Raw genomic sequence first — 18,918 nt, forward strand, 5'->3', positions numbered from 1 at the left:
GTGGGCTAGGGTAAGGGGGGGTTAAGCACCCCCCCAGGAGACTTAGGTTTAGGCTGTGGAGAAGGGGGGGTTAGGTTTAGGCACTTACGGGGGGGGTTAGGAACTTGGGGGGGGGTTGGGGGGTTAGGTTAGTAGTAGTTTACATACTTACCTGTCAGGTTCTTCAATGCCGGTCTTCTGGCATTGGAATTTGAACCGCCGGACGGTATTTCATACCGATCCCCTCATGAGGTATATTTTATATTATATTTCTGTCAAATATCCACTTTATATACCATTAATAGCAATAATTTCTAGAGCTAAACTAAAATGTTCTGACCCCTTTAAAACAGCGTCCTTTGCAGCAGTTCTGACGTGACCTGCTGGTCTTAGACAACGATGCATGCGCAGTGGGAAGACCTATCGGACTCACAAAATGCTGATACCATACCTCTTAACCTTCCCAATTTTGGCAGGATAGTCCCTATTTGAGGGCTCTGTCCTGCTGTCTTGATCAGGACTGCAGTGTCCCAATCTGCCAAGGAGTGTGGCACTGCCCCCAACGTAACACAGGTTCACCCCGTATGACAATTTGGCAACTTCCCCAGTCCAGATCAGCTTACATTTAATATTGGGAAGTATTCTGATACTGCTGTTACCTTATTCTGGTACACACTGGCCGATCAATCGATCAGCCAATATATCATGTGACCGCTGGCCAGTGTGTACCAGCGATATGCCTGTGAACGTCGATCAGACATATCGCGTCGGCTGTGCTGCACGGCAGATATATGTGCACATCGCGCTGTGTGTACCGTCTGTCAGCTGACCGCCCTTACACTTGCTGCATAGGCCTCCAAGGAGGGGGCAGCGACATGACCCCAGGTCAGATGGCAGTGATGGTTGCTCAGTAGGTAGCCACACATACTCTCCCTACCAGCAGCTACAATTGTTATTCCATGTCAGGAGTTAGGCACAGCTGTTAGATTGTAAACTTATTTGGACAGAGAGATTTTTACTTTGTGTGTCATGTTGTTATTATTATGCCATTTTGTTTTATGTAAGATCCACTCGGTGCTATATAAATAAAGATTAATGATACCTTATAAAGACTGCCTGGATTAACTGTGTTTGCACAACAAGCATGAGGATTTGCAAGCGACAGTATAATAACAGGGTTTTTCCAGCTTGTTATATGAGGTACTACTTTTTTTTTTTTTTTCTTTTACATTCAGGTGTAGTGTTGTCCGAATTGATAAGTAACATTTTATTTATTGAATGTCCATTTTATTTGTTTTTCTTTTTCTGCTATATTTAGTTAAAATTAATATGTATTTATAATATAGTGAAATTAATTTGATGTCTCTGTGAGCAGTTATAAAACAAATTCTCAGTTTTCTGAAAAATGGGTGATTCTATGTGTGATACATGGGACATTTACATACATTCAAGCACGTGAGCAGTTTCTCTACCACAATTTAAATACTTTGTTGGTAGAAAATATACACCAGAAAAAAATTCACTACAGTAAAACATTCCTACTGGAATTCCGAGTCCCGTGCATCACGCAGTTTTTAAAAATTCCAGAAGGACCGGTTACTATAATTATTTTTTTTTCTGGTTTATATATTTAAGACGTGGACACCAAAAAAAAAAAAATTGTGGTATAGAAACAGTTCACGTACTTGAATGTATGTAAATGTCCCGTGCGTCACATTTTTGCCTTGTTCGGGGTAAATTGTAAAGCTGCGTATCCACTTGCCGACTTTGGAAAGACTGTACGATTACGACATTGTAATCGTACAGTAGTTCCTGATCTCTTGTAGTTCAGTGTAGGCACCCTCCCTCATCCCTGAACATGGCCAATCTGTCGATATCGGCAGATTAACAGGCGTGTTTAGGCGATGATTGATGTTGGAAACTACCAGCGGGAGCGTGCATCGCTGGTCGTTTCCGACATAGTAATCGTTCAATCGCTCATTAATCGTGCACTATGTCGTAATTGTTCAATCGCTCTTATTAAAATCGCCTAATGTATACGTGGCTTAAGACTGTAATTTTATGTTAGTCTATGAGTCCTAATAGTTTGACTGTATAACCTTTGCCTGATCTTGTTCATATTTTGAGACCTAGCACAAACTTCAATTACATCATACCCTCTGCAAGTAATTAATATTATTCTATTGTGAGGTGATAATGACACACAAATAAGACTGACATGACGGCCTTGCAAATGTAGTTATTATAGGATAGGAAGTGAAGACAATTGTACTAGGACTATACAGAAAGTTAAAATCATCTCTTTACAATTACATTAAAACAGACAAAAAAAGGAATACAATTAGGGTGTGTGCCCTAAGCTTCTTTATCTCCTAATAAGAAATGGATAAATAGTCAGCAAGGAGTCCTCTCAATTGAGATGCTGCCTAGGAAAGTATCGGAGGTAAAGCAACACTGTTATTATAAACAGTATAGTAGTGAATAAGAAATGAGTAATGGTTCTAACGGAATATAATAAAACTGGAGCTAATTAGTCTGTGTGCTTGTGCTGAGCATAAATCTAATTTCAATGCATAAAATAATGAATTAACTCATGGGTACATTTTAATTGTAAAAAAATAATTTATTTTTTTATAAAGACTTTTGCCAATGCATGTAAAATGATAGTTAGTGAAATGTGCAATATTTTGTTTAAGATCAGCTTGGATTTGTACAAGAAGGTAGCCGTAAAATAAATTTTTAACCCTCGCCAGACCCTCCTTTATTTTGTTTTATTAAATAAAAAACATAATTTTATTCTAGTAGGACCTCCTATTAAAGCTATAATCCTCCCCATGTTGCTTAAAAGATAAAAAAAAAAAAAAGTCTTGTATGAAAGAGGGCAGCATCAACCATGATAACAAAAATATGGAAACCTAAAGAGGGCAGCTCCTTTTTCCCCATCCCAATTGTAAAATACACAGGGGCTTCCACATTTATTACAGTCTTTCACACTAGAAAGGTCTTTTTATTCACCCCTTTAATCATACAAATTAAATTCCATATCTACCACGAGACTTGCAGCTATATAAAAAGATATGACCAGCCTCTCTATTTTACTGTTTGCCGAACTTTTTGGGTATATATATATTTTTTTTTTTAGCAAACCTATATTAAATGTTATTTACTGCTACTGCACCACATTTTGGAAACTTCTGTCCATTCTAATCTTGTTTTATTAAAAAAAAAAATATTCTATATTCCGCAAATGCAAAGTCTTCTAACAAAACAAGGTATGATTGTGTGGGTAGTGTAGAGAAAAACTATATTGATGTCAGAATTGGATAAGCCCAAAAGTGTAAAATCGGTGTGAAAATGGCAACAAAGGGTTAAATGCATCCAAATCTTTTATGCAAGAGATTTAAAACAATAGAAGACTATTAATGTACATAACAAAGTTAATAGTAGTGATATTTTGGAGGACTGATCTGTTTATCATATGCTACAAGACAGCCATGTCTAATACAGTGAGCAGTAAGATGGATAGTGTCATTTTTATTTTACTATAAGTACCATAAATAATAACAAGAATACAAAAAATACCTTCTCATACACAAGACGTTTTAAGGGATAGAAGTTCCTCTAAAGATTAGTATTACCCCCACAGGAAAATAGGCAATCTCTGCTGATAAAGGAGAAATTGGTGTTCACTTGACTGGCAATATAAAGGTTAATAGTTGTCAAAGAATCTAGAAATGACATCACATGGAGTTCTGTTGCCACTGATCACCATATTATTCAGTTCTAGAGCTTTGGCTTTATTACTAGGATGTTTTATGCTTTTAAACAGTAAGTGTCCATAATTTAATTGTAACACGTAATCATTTTTGGTTCTCCTGCTGCCAAAGCTCAATCTAGTAATATCTGATTGTCAGTGTACTTGTGCATCACTTGTAATGTAGCCACTTAAAAATCAGTTTCTTTTGATCATTGGAGAACCGTTGATTCTGCAAACGGCTGGTTTCTGGAATACACTGTACAGGCACAGCTGACTAAAAGCTCTAGTTTCATTCCGTCTCTGTAATGGGGACTGCAAAGACTTGACCAGCAATGTTTGGGGGACAACTTGCAAGGGAAGAAAACAGGGTGGGATGTATAGAACAGTTAATATGAACATTGCACAAATGCTTATGTAAATGGGAATACAGGCACGCAGAGAAACTATTCCAGGCTAAACAAGCTGCCATGGTTTGTAGTGATAAATCCCCACAATTTATGTCTCTGGATTATTTTACAGCCTGAAATCGCACTTCTTAGTAACCTTTGTGTGTCGATGTTCCTCATAGGACTGCCAGACTGTAGTGTTGTGCCATAAAGCAAGGTTCTTACATTAGTAACTATTGACACCTTTATAGGCTCAACATTGTCAACCCTTGACCTTTTTGAAACCTGACTATGGGTCTCATCAGTTTTCTCTTTTTATCCTGTTGCTGGAGCACCTTATTGCTATTAAATGTACTTTTTGTATAGCTTATAAACTCCATCCATGGTTCCATGAAGAGCTTTTATAGAGATCACAGATAAAAGGGTTATTGCCAGAATAGCCCCACTTTTCCAAGCTCAAATTAAAACAAGGATAAGCCAATCCGTTCTATGGATGGTTTGCTTCTCCGCTGAATAATAAGACCATACTCTTACAGTCCCTCCTACACTCTTATCTCATCCTCCTCTTCTTCTTCATCCATGAAGGAAAAGTCTCTTGCTCTCCTTGGTTTCTCCTCTGGTATTCCTGTTGTACCCCTGGAAACTAAATGGCTGTCTTTGGTGGGCTTACTCTTGTGGCTTCTGCTAGACATGGGGCCACTTTCATGTTCAGGGACCTGTGTTGCAGGACTTACTGAATAAGGTCCTGTCTGCCTAGATGAAACAGAACTCTGGCTATACTTTGACCCATGCCCATCCAGCTCATCAAGGCTGTGATCAAGATCCTGCTCCCACTGACCTTTGTCCATGACGCTCAATATATCCCCCAACATGGATGGGCCCAAGTCAATGTGAAATGACATGATGGACTCTGCATGTTTCATGCCATGGCTACTTTTGGGGGCTGTCTCTCGCAGCTCTGTTATTTCTCCAAATTCTACCTCTGCTAAAGTGGGGTCTTGAATTGGTACTGGGCTGCTAGCAGAAGCCCCATTTATGTGGTGTTGCTCCTCAGGCATCTTCTTGACTGGGCTGGAGGACAGACTCTTCGGCATCTTTTTTCTGGATGAACTCTTCTCTGATTCCTTTTCAGTCAGCTGTGGCAATGAAACCGCATTCTTCACAAAGAGGGCAGAATCTCTGAGTGACCCTAACATGTCTCTGCGATCAGTTCGTGTCACTGAAAGAGAGCGCTTGCTGCTTCGAAAGTGTCGGGATAACAGCCCTGGCTTGGAGGCAGTTTCTTCTGGCTCTGGCTGCTCATCTCCTTTGCTCAGGAATGATGTGTCTCCAAAAGCATCTCCTGCCCGTCCTATGTGCATGGTATGACGGAAATCTCCCATGGGAGCACTAATCATTTCCGCTGTGAGGTCAGCCCGCGAGCGCCTCTTGGATGCATTGGGGTTTGTGACCAGCTGCTTTAAAATAGGCATCTTGGCTATTTAAACAATCCAATATTAATTCCTCCTAGAAGAGTCCCTCCAATTTGCCTAGCAGTCAATGGATATAGTGTTCTTATGCCGATAATGAGGACTGAAGCAAATGTCCTTGAGAGTTCCCGGGAAAGCAATAGGTTGTTCTTGTAGTTCCAAGATCACTGTGAATCACGATCATTCATTAGATCCTATGATATAAAACAGTAAAGAAAGGAATGTCAGCTTCTGATGTAACTACAAAATATAGATCAACAGTTTATCTACACAGAACAGTGCAGGATAATATACATCAAAACTACATAAGATGAACATCTGTGTACATTAAATATCATATACTAGCTGTTGCCAGCGGCTTCGCCCATGATGAAATAGCTTCTACCAACATTTTATTTGAGGTGTTCTAGTTGTATTGCTTTGCATAGGGGCATTGTCGTGGGATGGGCCCACATGACTAGCAGCGCTATACAGAATGGCAGCAGCACCTCACTCATACCAATGTCACTGTGTGCCCTGTGCACAGACTGCTATACATAGCCTATCCTATGCAAGTGAACGCAGGCCTAAAGCACCCCCCCCCCACCCCCCACTGGGATGTAGTTATGAGACTGGCGGCGGCGATGCCGTCAGTCTCAATCCCGACGCTAGAAGCCCAACAAGGGACTTAAAATAGCCGTTGAAATACGAACGCCTATCTTAATCCCGACGCCGGAATCCAGGAGGATGACGACAGCCCGAATGAAGGTAAGTCGGGGTGCCCTTAGTATTAGCCACAGGGGGGAGGGTTAGGTTTAGGTATCATAGTGGGCTTAGGGTTTGGGGGAGAGGTTGGGGTTAGGCACCCCTAGGGGGGAGGGTTAGGGTCAGGCACCACTGGGGGGTTAGGTACTAAGGGGGGAGTGTTAGGTTTAGACACGAAGGGTGAAAACTTAGGTTGAGGCACTAATGGGGAGGGTTAGGGTGGGGAGGGTTAGGCTACAAGAAGGGAGGGTTAGAGGGAGAAGGGGGGAGGATAAGTAAACTTACCCGGCCCCTGTCGGAATAACAACCATCAGGATGGCGCTGTTGGTACTTTGACAGGAGGCATTTTTTGTTATTGCTCAGTTTTAACTTGTTGAGATCGGGATTAAACAAAGTGCTGGTTATTTCTAGGAGTTTCCACAACAAAATTCCGCAGTTACCATGAAAGTCGATTCAGTAGTTTTTGCGCCAACTTGGAACAAACAGGCAGACACAAAATTCTTTTTCTATTAGTATGTAGATGAAAGTGTCCTTCTACCTTGAAACTGGCGCTGATGACATAACAGAGTGACAAAGGAATAGGGAACAGACTGAAGTGTTTTTTTTTTTGTTGTTATTGCTCAGCTTTAACTTGTCGAGATCGAGATGAAACAAAGTTATTTCTAGGAGTATCCACTACAAAATTAGTTATCATGAAACAGTGATTGCTAAATGTGCGCTACAGGAAATTGGGGACCTAGTTTTTTAAACTGAGCGGGTCCTGCAGGACGCCCTGTTTGTCCTGTGTGCAGCGAAGCAGCATCCAATCACCGCTGGCTGCGTCTTCTCAACCAATCGCCGCCGGCAGATTCTCCACACTAGAGCTCCCAGAATCCCCCTGGTGCTTGCGGCCCCTGCTCCGTGTCCACCTTCTGCAGCTGCCGCCCGTTCCACGCTCATTCAGAGTCTCAGACAGACTCAGTCACTCCTCCTGTGCTCCCGGCTCACTCTGCTACACTCCGGTCCCTCTACCTTCACACTCTGCTCCCTCTTCAGCCGCTCTCTATTCACTGTGCCTCAGTGGGGATGTCTGACCTGGGCGGGGTGAGGTGTCTGTGGGTCGGACCTCTGTGGGGATGTCTGACCCAAGCGGGGGAGTTGTCAGCTGCAAGAGGTATCTGCCGCAGTGTGGAACACTGCGGACCCGTTGGTGCTGCAGAAACGCATCCGGAAGCTGGTGCACTGCTGCTCAGGTGTACACTGTGCTGGTGGAGAGGAGCTCCCTGAAAAGTGAGGACCCCTGTCCCTGGTGTTGATGACTAGCTCTGTGGCCCCTGTCACTGTTCGGCTGTGTGGCCCATTCCCCTGGTATTACTTGCCAACTCTGCGCCCACCCCAATCCTGATTGTGTATCTGTGCATTCCTTCACTATCCCCGACTGTGCAGCTGTATTTCCGATTTACCCTGACTGCTAACTGTGTGCACTCCCCACCTTACCCCCAGCACTGCCTGTCACTAACCTCCTCCTTGCATCCAATACTGCCCCAGCTATCTACCCTTGCCCCCTCCCTACACCCAGCGCTGCCTGTCCCTAACCTCCTCCTTGCCTCCAGTACTGCCCCAGTTGCTATCTACCCTTACCCCCTTACTACCCCGAGCACTACCTGCCCCAAGCCCCCTCCTTGCCCAGCACTGTTGCATCTGTCTGCACGTACCGCTCCCTACCCCCAGCTCTGCCCGTCCTAACTCCCCATTTAGCCCCAGCTCTACCGCAACTTCTCCCTTCCTTTACCTCCAGCTCTACCCAACTGCTGCTTTCCCTTAAACCCCTCTACTCCAACTGCTATCTGCATCCAGCTTTTTCTCAACTGCTACCTGCCCTCACCCCCCATAATATGTAATGGGACCCAAAAACAGTGGAGAAGGACCCCCATTTTTTAAAGTGAGGGGTCCCTGGGACCCACCATTTTTTCGCTCAGCATGATCACTGTGAAAATCGGTTCAGTAGTTTTACTACAACTTGGAACAAACAGGCAGACACAAAGTTCTTATTATATTAGTATATACTTTAAAGTGTCTTTCTACTTTGAAACTGGCCCTGGTGACAGAAGGATGGGAAACAGATTGAAGTTAGAAAAAACTTATTACAGCATGAAAAAAAAAACATAGGGGGAGATGTATTATAGCGGCACGATGCGTGCCGCTATAACTCTTCAAGCTTTGCCTCTTTACAGTGGCAAAGCAGGAAGCAGTAACGAGATGTATAAACATCTTGTCTGCCTGAGTGGGGAGTTAAAACTCCCCCTCCCCTCCGGTGATCCCAGCCAGAGCCCATAGCACAAAGTTTTGCCAGTGCGCATGCGTGAGACCCGCTACGACCGACAGCACCGGTCGTAGCGGGTCTCTTTCCAAAGGGGGCGAGCTGTCGATGTTGTTTGACAGCTCGCCCCGTTTGGAAGGCGGGCCGGGGGGGCGTGGCAGCACAAACTGAGGCGTTCCCATGGGAACGCCTGCCATTTGGGGGAGGCCCCACTGACATCACTAGTGATGTCAGTGGAGAGCTTCCGGCTCTGACAGAGCCAGAAGCTCTCCGGGGCTTACGACAAGTGAGACCCTACCCTAGGGTCTCGTCATAAGCCCCGATGGTCGCGATGGTCAATGACCATCGCGGCCATCACCGAGCGGTCGTTAGGCTGTGGGTGTTAACCCACAGCCTAACGACCGCAACAGAGGTGGGCAGTCAGGATGCAAGTGGCTGCCCAGTTTCTGAGCGACCGCTTGTATCCTCCGACCGCCTCTGAATGAGGCCCTTACTCTCTAGCCATGTCTCATCTCTCGGCCGGCTCTGATGGGCATGCGCGAGATCTTCATGAGATCTCATGTGCAGCCCGGCAGCCAGGAACCGTGCTGTTCCTGCTGTGGTGATAGAGAAACGACAGCTGCAGATGTTGAAATCGATAGCTGCAGGTGTCTGCATTGGGTTGGCACATAGTCGCACCATCTTGTAGACAGCAGCGCCGAAAATGACTGAGGTCATATATTTCCCCCTTCGTGTTGGAACGAAAAACAAATGTAGTTCACACCCTTTCACACACAACGGTTTTGTGCCAGGTGTGATGTTTTTGCCGTGAAAAAAAAAAAAAATCTTTTCAATCTGTTACACTGAAACCGTGGACGGCAGCCGTCCTTGTCAGTGGATATCAGGGCTGTAAAATGGTGACAGTGACGTGATCGTGCAGTGTGGACGCCCTTATGTATTTTAACTTGAACTACAGTTTAACAATGGTAAAAGAAAATCTGTTTTTTTGCTGGACGGACACAACCATTGTGTATGAAATAGCCCTATGGGAAATGCATAAGGATTATATTGTAGATCTAAAATCCCAGGTACTGTACAGTTGCAGCAGAAAATGGATGAGAGTCTTGGTGAGTTCAGGGAGTGTTGCTACTGGGAAAATAGGGGTTATGTGAAAGAATAAAAGGTTGATGACTAAAACTTCATATCTTCCCATAAATTGTCCAGAAATTGATTACTGAAGTTCCATAACATAATCTCTATGGTTTATCTATCTAATATAGTACACTAGCCTACTTTATATTTATATATTCATAGCTGTTGCCCTGGTAATTCTTTAAGGTCTGACATGGTTCAACAGAATCTCTTGATACAATCAACAGAGGTTAACCCAGTGGTTCCAAAATACTGTTATCTAATTTTTCCTTAGTGTTACTTTGCCCACCTAATCAAGTTCTAATAATGTTCAGCCATAGTAAGACATAAATGTATACTGTTGCTCCATAGTCTCAAATGATCATGTGGAATGCTATGACTGTAGAAAGGGAGCATGTGACTGGAGAATGAGAGCTTGGAGTGTTGTGACTGGATCAAGGAAGCATGCAATGATGTGACTGGGGAATGAGGCAGAGAGGTAAGCTGTGACTGGGGAATGGGAACAGACTGGTGTGCTGTGACTTGGAAAAGGAAGCGTGGAGCGCTGTGACTGGGGAAAGGGAGTGTGGAGTGTTGTGACTGGGGAATGGAAACGGGTGCGCTGTGATTGAGGAAAGGGATAATGGAGTGTTGTGACTGGGTAAAGGGAGTGTGTAGTGTTGTTGCAGATGGAAAAGGAGTGTGTATTGTTGTGACAGGTGGAAAGGGAGTGTTTTGTGTTGTTGTATTGTTGTGACTGGGAAAGGGAGAGTGGAGTGTTGTGACAGGGGAATGGGAGCAGAGAAGAGCGCTGTGATTGAGGAAAGGGATGATGGAGTATTGTACCTGGGCAAAGGGAGCATGGAGCACTGTGACTGGGCAAAATGAGCGCTGGGACTGGTGTGCAGCAATGTGACTGGGGAAAGGGAGCGTGTAGCGTTGTGATTGGGAAAAGGGAGTGAGGAGTGTTGTGACTGGGGAAAGGGAGGTTGGAGCCCTGTGACTGGGGAAAGGAAGCGTGGAGCCCCTTGGCTGGGGAAAGGAAGCGTGGAGCCCCTTGGCTGGGGAAAGGAAGCGTGGAGCCCCTTGGCTGGGGAAAGGAAGCGTGGAGCCCTGTGACTGGGGAAAGGGAGCGAGGAGCGCTGTGACTGGGGAAAGGGAGCGAGGAGCGCTGTGACTGGGGAAAGGGAGGTTGGAGTGATGTGACTGGGGAAAGAAAGCGTGGAGAGTTGTGACTGGGGAAAGGGAGGTTGGAGCCCCTTGGCTGGGGAAAGGAAGCGTGGAGCCCCTTGGCTGGGGAAAGGAAGCGTGGAGCCCCTTGGCTGGGGAAAGGAAGCGTGGAGCCCCTTGGCTGGGGAAAGGAAGCGTGGAGCCCCTTGGCTGGGGAAAGGAAGCGTGGAGCCCCTTGGCTGGGGAAAGGGAGGTTGGAGCGATGTGACTGGGGAAAGGAAGCGTGGAGCCCTGTGACTGGGGAAAGGGAGCGAGGAGAGCTGTGACTGGGGAAAGGGAGCGAGGAGAGCTGTGACTGGGGAAAGGGAGCGAGGAGAGCTGTGACTGGGGAAAGGGAGCGAGGAGAGCTGTGACTGGGGAAAGGGAGCGAGGAGAGCTGTGACTGGGGAAAGGGAGCGAGGAGCGCTGTGACTGGGGAAAGGGAGCAAGGAGCGCTGTGACTGGGGAAAGGGAGCGAGGAGCGCTGTGACTGGGGAAAGGGAGCGAGGAGCGCTGTGACTGGGGAAAGGGAGCGAGGAGCGCTGTGACTGGGGAAAGGGAGCGAGGAGCGCTGTGACTGGGGAAAGGTAGGTTGGAGCGATGTGACTGGGGAAAGGGAGGTTGGAGCGCTGTGACTGGGGAAAGGGACGTTGGAGTGATGTGACTGGGGAAAGGGAGGTTGGAGCGCTGTGACTGGGGAAAGGGAGGTTTGAGCGCTGTCACTGGGGAAAGGAAGCATGGAGTGATGTGGCTGGGGAAAGGAAGCGTGGATCGCTGTTACTGGGGAAAGGAAGCGTGTAGTGATGTGGCTGGGGAAAGGGAGGTTGGAGCGCTGTGACTGGGGAAAGGGAGGTTGGAGCACTGTCGCTGGGGAAAGGAAGCGTGGAGCGATGTGGCTGGGGAAAGGAAGCGTGGAGCGCTGTGACTGGGGAAAGAGAGTGTGGAGTGTTGTGACTGGGGAATGGGAAGAGTTGCGCTGTGATTGAGGAAAGGGATAATGGAGTGTTGTGACTGGGTAAAGGGAGTGTGTAGTGTTGTTGCAGATGGAAAAGGAGTGTGTATTGTTGTGACAGGTGGAAAGGGAGTGTTTTGTGTTGTGTTGTTGTATTGTTGTGACTGGGAAAGAGAGAGTGGAGTGTTGTGACAGGGGAATGGGAGCAGAGAAGAGCGCTGTGATTGAGGAAAGGGATGATGGAGTATTGTACCTGGGCAAAGGGAGCGTGGAGCACTGTGACTGGGCAAAATGAGCGTTGAGACTGGTATTGCAGCAATGTGACTGGGGAAAGGGAGCGTGTAGCGCTGTGATTGGGGAAAGGGAGATTGGAGCGATGTGACTGGGGAAAGGAAGCGTGGAGTGTTGTGACTGGGGAAAGGGAGGTTGGAGCCCTGTGACTGGGGAAAGGAAGCATGGAGCCCCTTGGCTGGGGAAAGGAAGCGTGGAGCCCCTTGGCTGGGGAAAGGAAGCTTGGAGCCCTGTGACTGGGGAAAGGGAGGTTGGAGCGATGTGACTGGGGAAAGGGAGGTTGGAGCACTGTGACTGGGGAAAGGGAGCGAGGAGCGCTGTGACTGGGGAAAGGGAGGTTGGAGCGATGTGACTGGGGAAAGGCAGCGTGGAGTGTTGTGACTGGGGAAAGGGAGGTTGGAGCCCTGTGACTGGGGAAAGGAAGCATGGAGCCCCTTGGCTGGGGAAAGGAAGCATGGAGCCCCTTGGCTGGGGAAAGGAAGCGTGGAGCCCCTTGGCTGGGGAAAGGAAGCGTGGAGCCCTGTGACTGGGGAAAGGGAGGTTGGAGCGATGTGACTGGGGAAAGGGAGGTTGGAGCACTGTGACTGGGGAAAGGGAGCGAGGAGCGCTGTGACTGGGGAAAGGGAGGTTGGAGCGATGTGACTGGGGAAAGGCAGCGTGGAGTGTTGTGACTGGGGAAAGGGAGGTTGGAGCCCTGTGACTGGGGAAAGGAAGTGTGGAGCCCCTTGGCTGGGGAAAGGAAGCGTGGAGCCCCTTGGCTGGGGAACGGAAGCGTGGAGCCCTGTGACTGGGGAAAGGGAGGTTGGAGCGCTGTGACTGGGGAAAGGGAGCGAGGAGCGCTGTGACTGGGGAAAGGGAGCGAGGAGCACTGTGACTGGGGAAAGGGAGCGAGGAGCGCTGTGACTGGGGAAAGGGAGCGAGGAGCGATGTGACTGGGGAAAGGAAGCGTGGAGTGTTGTGACTGGGGAAAGGGAGGTTGGAGCCCTGTGACTGGGGAAAGGAAGCGTGGAGCCCCTTGGCTGGGGAAAGGAAGCGTGGAGCCCCTTGGCTGGGGAAAGGAAGCGTGGAGCCCCTTGGCTGGGGAAAGGAAGCGTGGAGCCCCTTGGCTGGGGAAAGGAAGCGTGGAGCCCCTTGGCTGGGGAAAGGAAGCGTGGAGCCCTGTGACTGGGGAAAGGGAGGTTGGAGCACTGTGACTGGGGAAAGAGAGCGAGGAGCGCTGTGACTGGGGAAAGGGAGCGAGGAGCGCTGTGAATAGGGGAAAGGGAGGTTGGAGCGATGTGACTGGGGAAAGGAAGCGTGGAACGCTGTCACTGGGGAAAGGGAGGTTGGAGTGCTGTGACTGGGGAAAGGAAGCGTGGAGCGCTGTCACTGGGGAAAGGGAGGTTGGAGCGCTGTGACTGGGGAAAGGAAGCGTGAAGCGCTGTCACTGGGGAAAGGGAGGTTGGAGCGCTGTGACTGGGGAAAGGGAGGTTTGAGCGCTGTCACTGAGGAAAGGAAGCATGGAGCGATGTGACTGGGGAAAGGAAGCGTGGATCGCTGTGGCTGGGGAAATGAAGCGTGGAGCGCTGTGGCTGGGGAAATGAAGCGTGGAGCGCTGTGACTGGGGAAAGGAAGCGTGGAGCGCTGTAACTGGGGAAAGGAAGCGTGGAGCCCTGTGACTGGCGAAAGGAAGCGTGGAGCCCTGTTACTGGGGAAAGGAACCATGGAGCTCTGTGGCTGGGCAATAGGAGTGTGGAGCGCTGTGACTGGTGAAAGGGAGCGTGGAGTGTTGTTACTGGAAAAATAGAGTGCTGAATGTTGTGATTGGGTATGGTAGAATGATATGGCTGGTGACAAGGGGCGAGGAATGTGGCTGGGGATGGGAGGGGGTGCAAAGTTATAACTGGGGAAAATGAACTGAAGCTGTATGGACTATGATTTGGTAAAGGAGGATCTTTTCTGTTATTGGGGAAGCTGAAATATGAGTGAGGAACAGGATTGGCGATTGGTGCAACTGCAAATGGGAACTGGAATATTGTAGATCTAGGTAATATTGTGACTGGTGACTAAGCTTAAGTTTATTTATGTTTTAGGGAAAGGAAATGGTTGTAAATATAAAGGAGGAATAAAGTAGACACCGTGAACACAAAACATTTTTACTTTTCTCCAAAACTCCTTGCTTTGCTAAACCAGATTTTGCTACTGTAATATATTTATTTACAGGATGAGTCTCTCATCCCATTAAAGCAGCTACAGGGAGATCTTTCTCTTTATAATATATTATTAATAGACAGATTTGGGAACTAAAGATGACAGCTGTCAAAACTTGTATCCTCCTAGTAAGATAAGAAAGTGATGGAGGTAACCGGGCAGAAAACAAAGGCAGTTCTGACAATCTCAATCTCTGGTTCTATGTGAGGTAGATGACAGGAGAAAGAGGCTGTGGGGGCACAGCAGGATGCTTTATATGCCATACAGCAATTATATTTTATATTTCTGTCTGTATACTCTTGTTTTTATGTGTTGTAGTTTGTGGTGTTTACTGTTGCCCCTTCAATTACTGTTTTATGGGGGAAAATCAATACCATGACATAAAATACACATCAAAGATCCCTTCAGGGAGCATCTCTCAAACAATTGGTGAGGGATCCCACTCGCAAAAATGCTATTCTCGACTTGATACTTACAAATTGTGACAGAATATCAGATGTAAATGTGGGTGAGAACCTAGGATCCAGTGATCACCAAGCAGGATGGTTTACTATAAAGACTGGGTCAAATTCATGCCATACAAATACAAGTGTTAGGGGGTCTATTTACTAAGCAGTGTTAGGAGACAGAGTGAAAAGTGATAAGGTGCCAGCCAATCAGCTCCCAACTGTCATTTTTCAAACACAGCCTGTGAGATGGCAGTTAGGAGCTGATTGGCTGGCACCTTATCACTTTTCACTCTGTCTCCTAACACTGCTTAGTAAATAGACCCCTTAGATTTTAGGAAGGCTGACTTTGCAGAGATGGAGAGATGTGGTACTGTGTCGGTGGCAAATTGTAGGAACTTGGAAGGGGGGCAGGAGAGGTGGGGAAAAAATAAAAAATGCAATTCTAAAGGCTACAGACCTTTGCATTAAAAGGGTTAGGAAAAGCACCAGGAAAAGGAAGCCAGTGTGGTTTACAAAAGAGGTATCAACTAATGTGAAATAAAAAATGATGGCTTTTAGGAAATGTAAGCAGACTCAAAATAATAACGACAGATAGGTGTATCTTGCCAGAAGGAAGGAGGCTAAGAAGGTGATTAAGCGTGCAAAGGCAGAAGCCGAGGAGAAAATGGCCCAGTCAGTAGATAAATGGGGCAAAACTGTTTTTAAGTATATAAGTGAAAGGAGGAAGTCAAATGGAGGAATAATAAGACTTAAGACAGAGGGGTATATTTACTAAGGTGCAGGTTTTTAGAAGTGGTTTTGTTGCCCATAGCAACCAATCAGATTCTACTTAACATTTATCTAGCACCTTCTGGAAGGTAATAGCTAGAATCTGATTGGTTGCTATGGGCAACAAAACCACTTCTAAAAACCCGCACCTTAGTAAATATACCCCAGAGACTGAGTACATGATCGAGGGAGACAAAGAAATAGAAGATCATCTATCTAAATATTTTTGTTCAGTATTCACTACAGAAGGAAAGGGGAAGGGGCCACAGTTAAGTTGCGGAGGCATTCATAAAAATGAAGTACATGAAAGTACATTTACAGAGGAGAGAGTCCTAACAGAACTCTCAAAGCTGAAAGTGGATTAATCAATGGGGCTGGATGGGATACATCCAAGGATACTAAAAGAGCTTAAAGGGGTCCTGATAACACCATTAACAGAATTATTCAACCAGTCACTAGTATCAGGAGTGATTCCAGAGGACTGGAAAGGGCAAATGTAATCCCACTGCACAAAAGTGGAAGCACAGAAGATGCTAGCAACTACAGACCAGTGAGCCTTACATCAATAGTGGGAAAAATAATGGAAATACTATAAAAAGAAAGAGTTGTGGAACAACTCAAATCCAACAGCTTGCCAAACAAATCTTATTGACTTTTTTGACTGGGTGACAAAAGTAATAGATAAAGGGGGGGGGCGTAGATGTAGCTTATCTAGACTTTAGTAAGGCTGTTGACACGGTCCCGCATCACAGAATGATAAACTAACTGGAAAGCTTGGGATTGGATTCTATGACTGTTAAATGGATAAGATATTTATTTGCAGGATAGGAAATACAGAGTTGTAGTAAATGGAGTGTATTCACGGGAGGGAAAAGGTAACCAGTGAAGTACCCAAGGGATCTGTACTTGGGCCAGTGCTTTTTAATATCCATGTTGGTGATATTGCAAATGGTATTGAAGGAAACTGATGCCTTTTTGCAAATGACACAAAAGTATGCAACAGGGTAGACACACAAGGAGGAGTAACACAAATGACTGAGGATCTTTGTAGACTAGAGGAATGGGCAAGAACATGGCAACTACAGTTAAATGTCAAAAAATGCTAATTCATGCACTTGGGTCTCAATAATCTAAAGGCTAAATATAGCATCAAGGACTCTATAATGGAAAATACAGAGGAGGAAAGGGATTTAGGAGTCACCATTTCAGATGACTTGAAGGCAGGCAAGCAATGCACCAAAGCATTGAGGAAGGCAAGTCAGATGCTTGGTTGCATAGGGAGAGGAATCCGTAGCAGGAAAACAGAAGTGATAATGCCACTGTATAGGTCCTTGGTACGGCCTCATCTACAATACTGTGTACAGTTCTGGAGGCCATATCTCCAGAAGGATATAGATACATTATAGACCGTACAAAGAAGGGCAACTAAAATGGTGCATGGCTTACATCACAGAACTTACCTAGAAAGACTAAAAGATCTTAATATGTATAGTTTGTAACAGAGAAGGGAATGGGGGGGGGGGCATGATGGAAACTTTCAAATACATGAAGGGTTTTAACAGTGTACAGGAGGGAAGCTTTCTTCAAAGGAAGAGATGTACAAGAACACGAGGACATGCACTGAGACCGGTGGGCGGTAGGCTCAGAGGAAATCTGAGGAAAAATTACTTCACAGAAAGGGTAGTGGATAAGTGGAATAGGCTCCCATCAGAGGTGGTTGAAGCAAATACGGTGGAACAATTTAAACACGCTTGGGATAGGCATAACAATATCCTTAAGAGAGACCTAAGGAGCAAATAGGGTTGAAGTTGCCAAAAGGATAAATGAAAAGGGGCAGATCAGATGGGCCAAGTGGTTATTATCTGCCGTCAAATTCTATGTTAATGCTACAAATTATTTCTGGATAGGCATGTACTTTGCATGGAGAAGGAAAGGAAGGATTTGTATTTTGTATAAGGAATAATGATTTAGAGGAGGACATAAAAAAAGGACCAAAATTTATTAAAAATAAAAAAAAATCTCTGTGGAAAAGCAACTTTTAGTGTTAGGCTTCCAGTCTCCTAGGGAACAGAAATGCTGTGTGTGGATTGGTATATTTATACACCGTGCAGATTGATATACTCGTACGCAGCACAGAGGATAACAAATAAGTGGCAGGTAACCATCACTCTCCACTGATTCTTGATTCCTAAGCTGAGGCAATGCAGTTTCTCATTTGTGATATACATGGAAAGACTATATTATACTTTATCCTATTTTCCTGTTTAAAAATAGAGTGAACTTAAGGTTACACATTGCATTTCCATGATTCCTATAGGGACACTTCAAATTCTGGGTTGAGTTGATCTTTGAAATGTTCTACCACAAACTAACAGAACTAAAACTCTGGAGTGCAATCTTCTAATGCTTCCGTGGGTCTTGTGTGCCAAGCTGCAACCAAATATTCAGCCGCCGGTATTTCATACCCATTCCCTTTACAACACAGGGCTTGATTCAGAGATGCACGCAATGCCCGATGCTGCTGCGCAAATATGCTAATGACTCAGCTGCCATCTTGTGCAGAGACCTCCGGCATATCACTTACTCTGCTTACATACAAAAGTGCAAATATCGGTCGTACATCGAACATCTGAGCATCCTATACTGTCGCAGAATGTCAGTCTCTCCTAAGATGCCGGGGCCTCTTCAGCTACATAAGAATCTGAATCTACACTGCGTCCGCCATCTCAAACTCCTCACCGCACGTGTGCGCAGTGTGGCTTTGGCGCATGCGCAGAAGCCAAACATTACTCTGCTGCAATTGACATCGACACTGTGTCCACCTCTGCGTCAGTCCCACAATTAGCAGCGGTATGAGATTCAAAGCTACAGAGAGTGCTGATGAAGATTGATTTCTAGAGTGCTTTACATCAAGTTATACCCTGGATGGCTGCCCAGTTCCCAGAAGATGGATTGTGTCATTTGTACAGCTGCTGCACTACCCACCAGTGCAGGCTTCCTTTATCTCTGACAAATAAAATAAAATAACAACAAAAATGTATTTTGGTACCTCTGTCACCGATTGACCCACATGTACCTCTCCCTCGGTGCTGATGCCCACTGTGTGTTAATATAGCATAGTGCTAATATATATCTATCTATATATATATATATATATATATATATATATATATATTATAGCTATTATTCACAAATGTTGGGATAATGATCAGGAATGAAAAAAGCTTTTGCATTGACATTATAACTAGGGGGTCTATTTACTATGCAAGTTCCTACAATTTACCACTAACACAGTACCACATCTCTCCATCTATG

General features: G+C 45.8%; 2 protein-coding genes across 2 annotated transcripts in view; both read right to left on the minus strand.

Annotated features, from left to right (window-relative positions):
* Nucleotides 1-2,412: 2,412 nt before the first annotated feature.
* CDC42EP4 (CDC42 effector protein 4) lies at nucleotides 2,413-5,608 on the minus strand. The gene has a single exon (XM_088474546.1). The coding sequence runs from the start codon at nucleotides 5,592-5,594 to the stop codon at nucleotides 4,665-4,667; it is 930 nt and encodes a 309-aa protein (XP_088330672.1). The 5' UTR covers nucleotides 5,595-5,608; the 3' UTR covers nucleotides 2,413-4,664.
* Nucleotides 5,609-5,721: 113 nt separating this feature from the next.
* SDK2 (sidekick cell adhesion molecule 2) overlaps nucleotides 5,722-18,918 on the minus strand; it is a 764,937-nt gene continuing 751,740 nt past the window's right edge. The window contains exon 45 of the mRNA XM_088474541.1: nucleotides 5,722-5,785. Within this exon, the coding sequence (XP_088330667.1) occupies nucleotides 5,756-5,785 (30 nt within the window). The 3' untranslated portion in view covers nucleotides 5,722-5,755. The remainder of the gene's footprint in view (nucleotides 5,786-18,918) is intronic.

This window comes from Taudactylus pleione, unplaced genomic scaffold, assembly GCF_031769625.1.
Source record: "Taudactylus pleione unplaced genomic scaffold, aTauple2 ptg000016l, whole genome shotgun sequence".
Classification (NCBI taxonomy): Eukaryota; Metazoa; Chordata; class Amphibia; order Anura; family Myobatrachidae; genus Taudactylus; species Taudactylus pleione.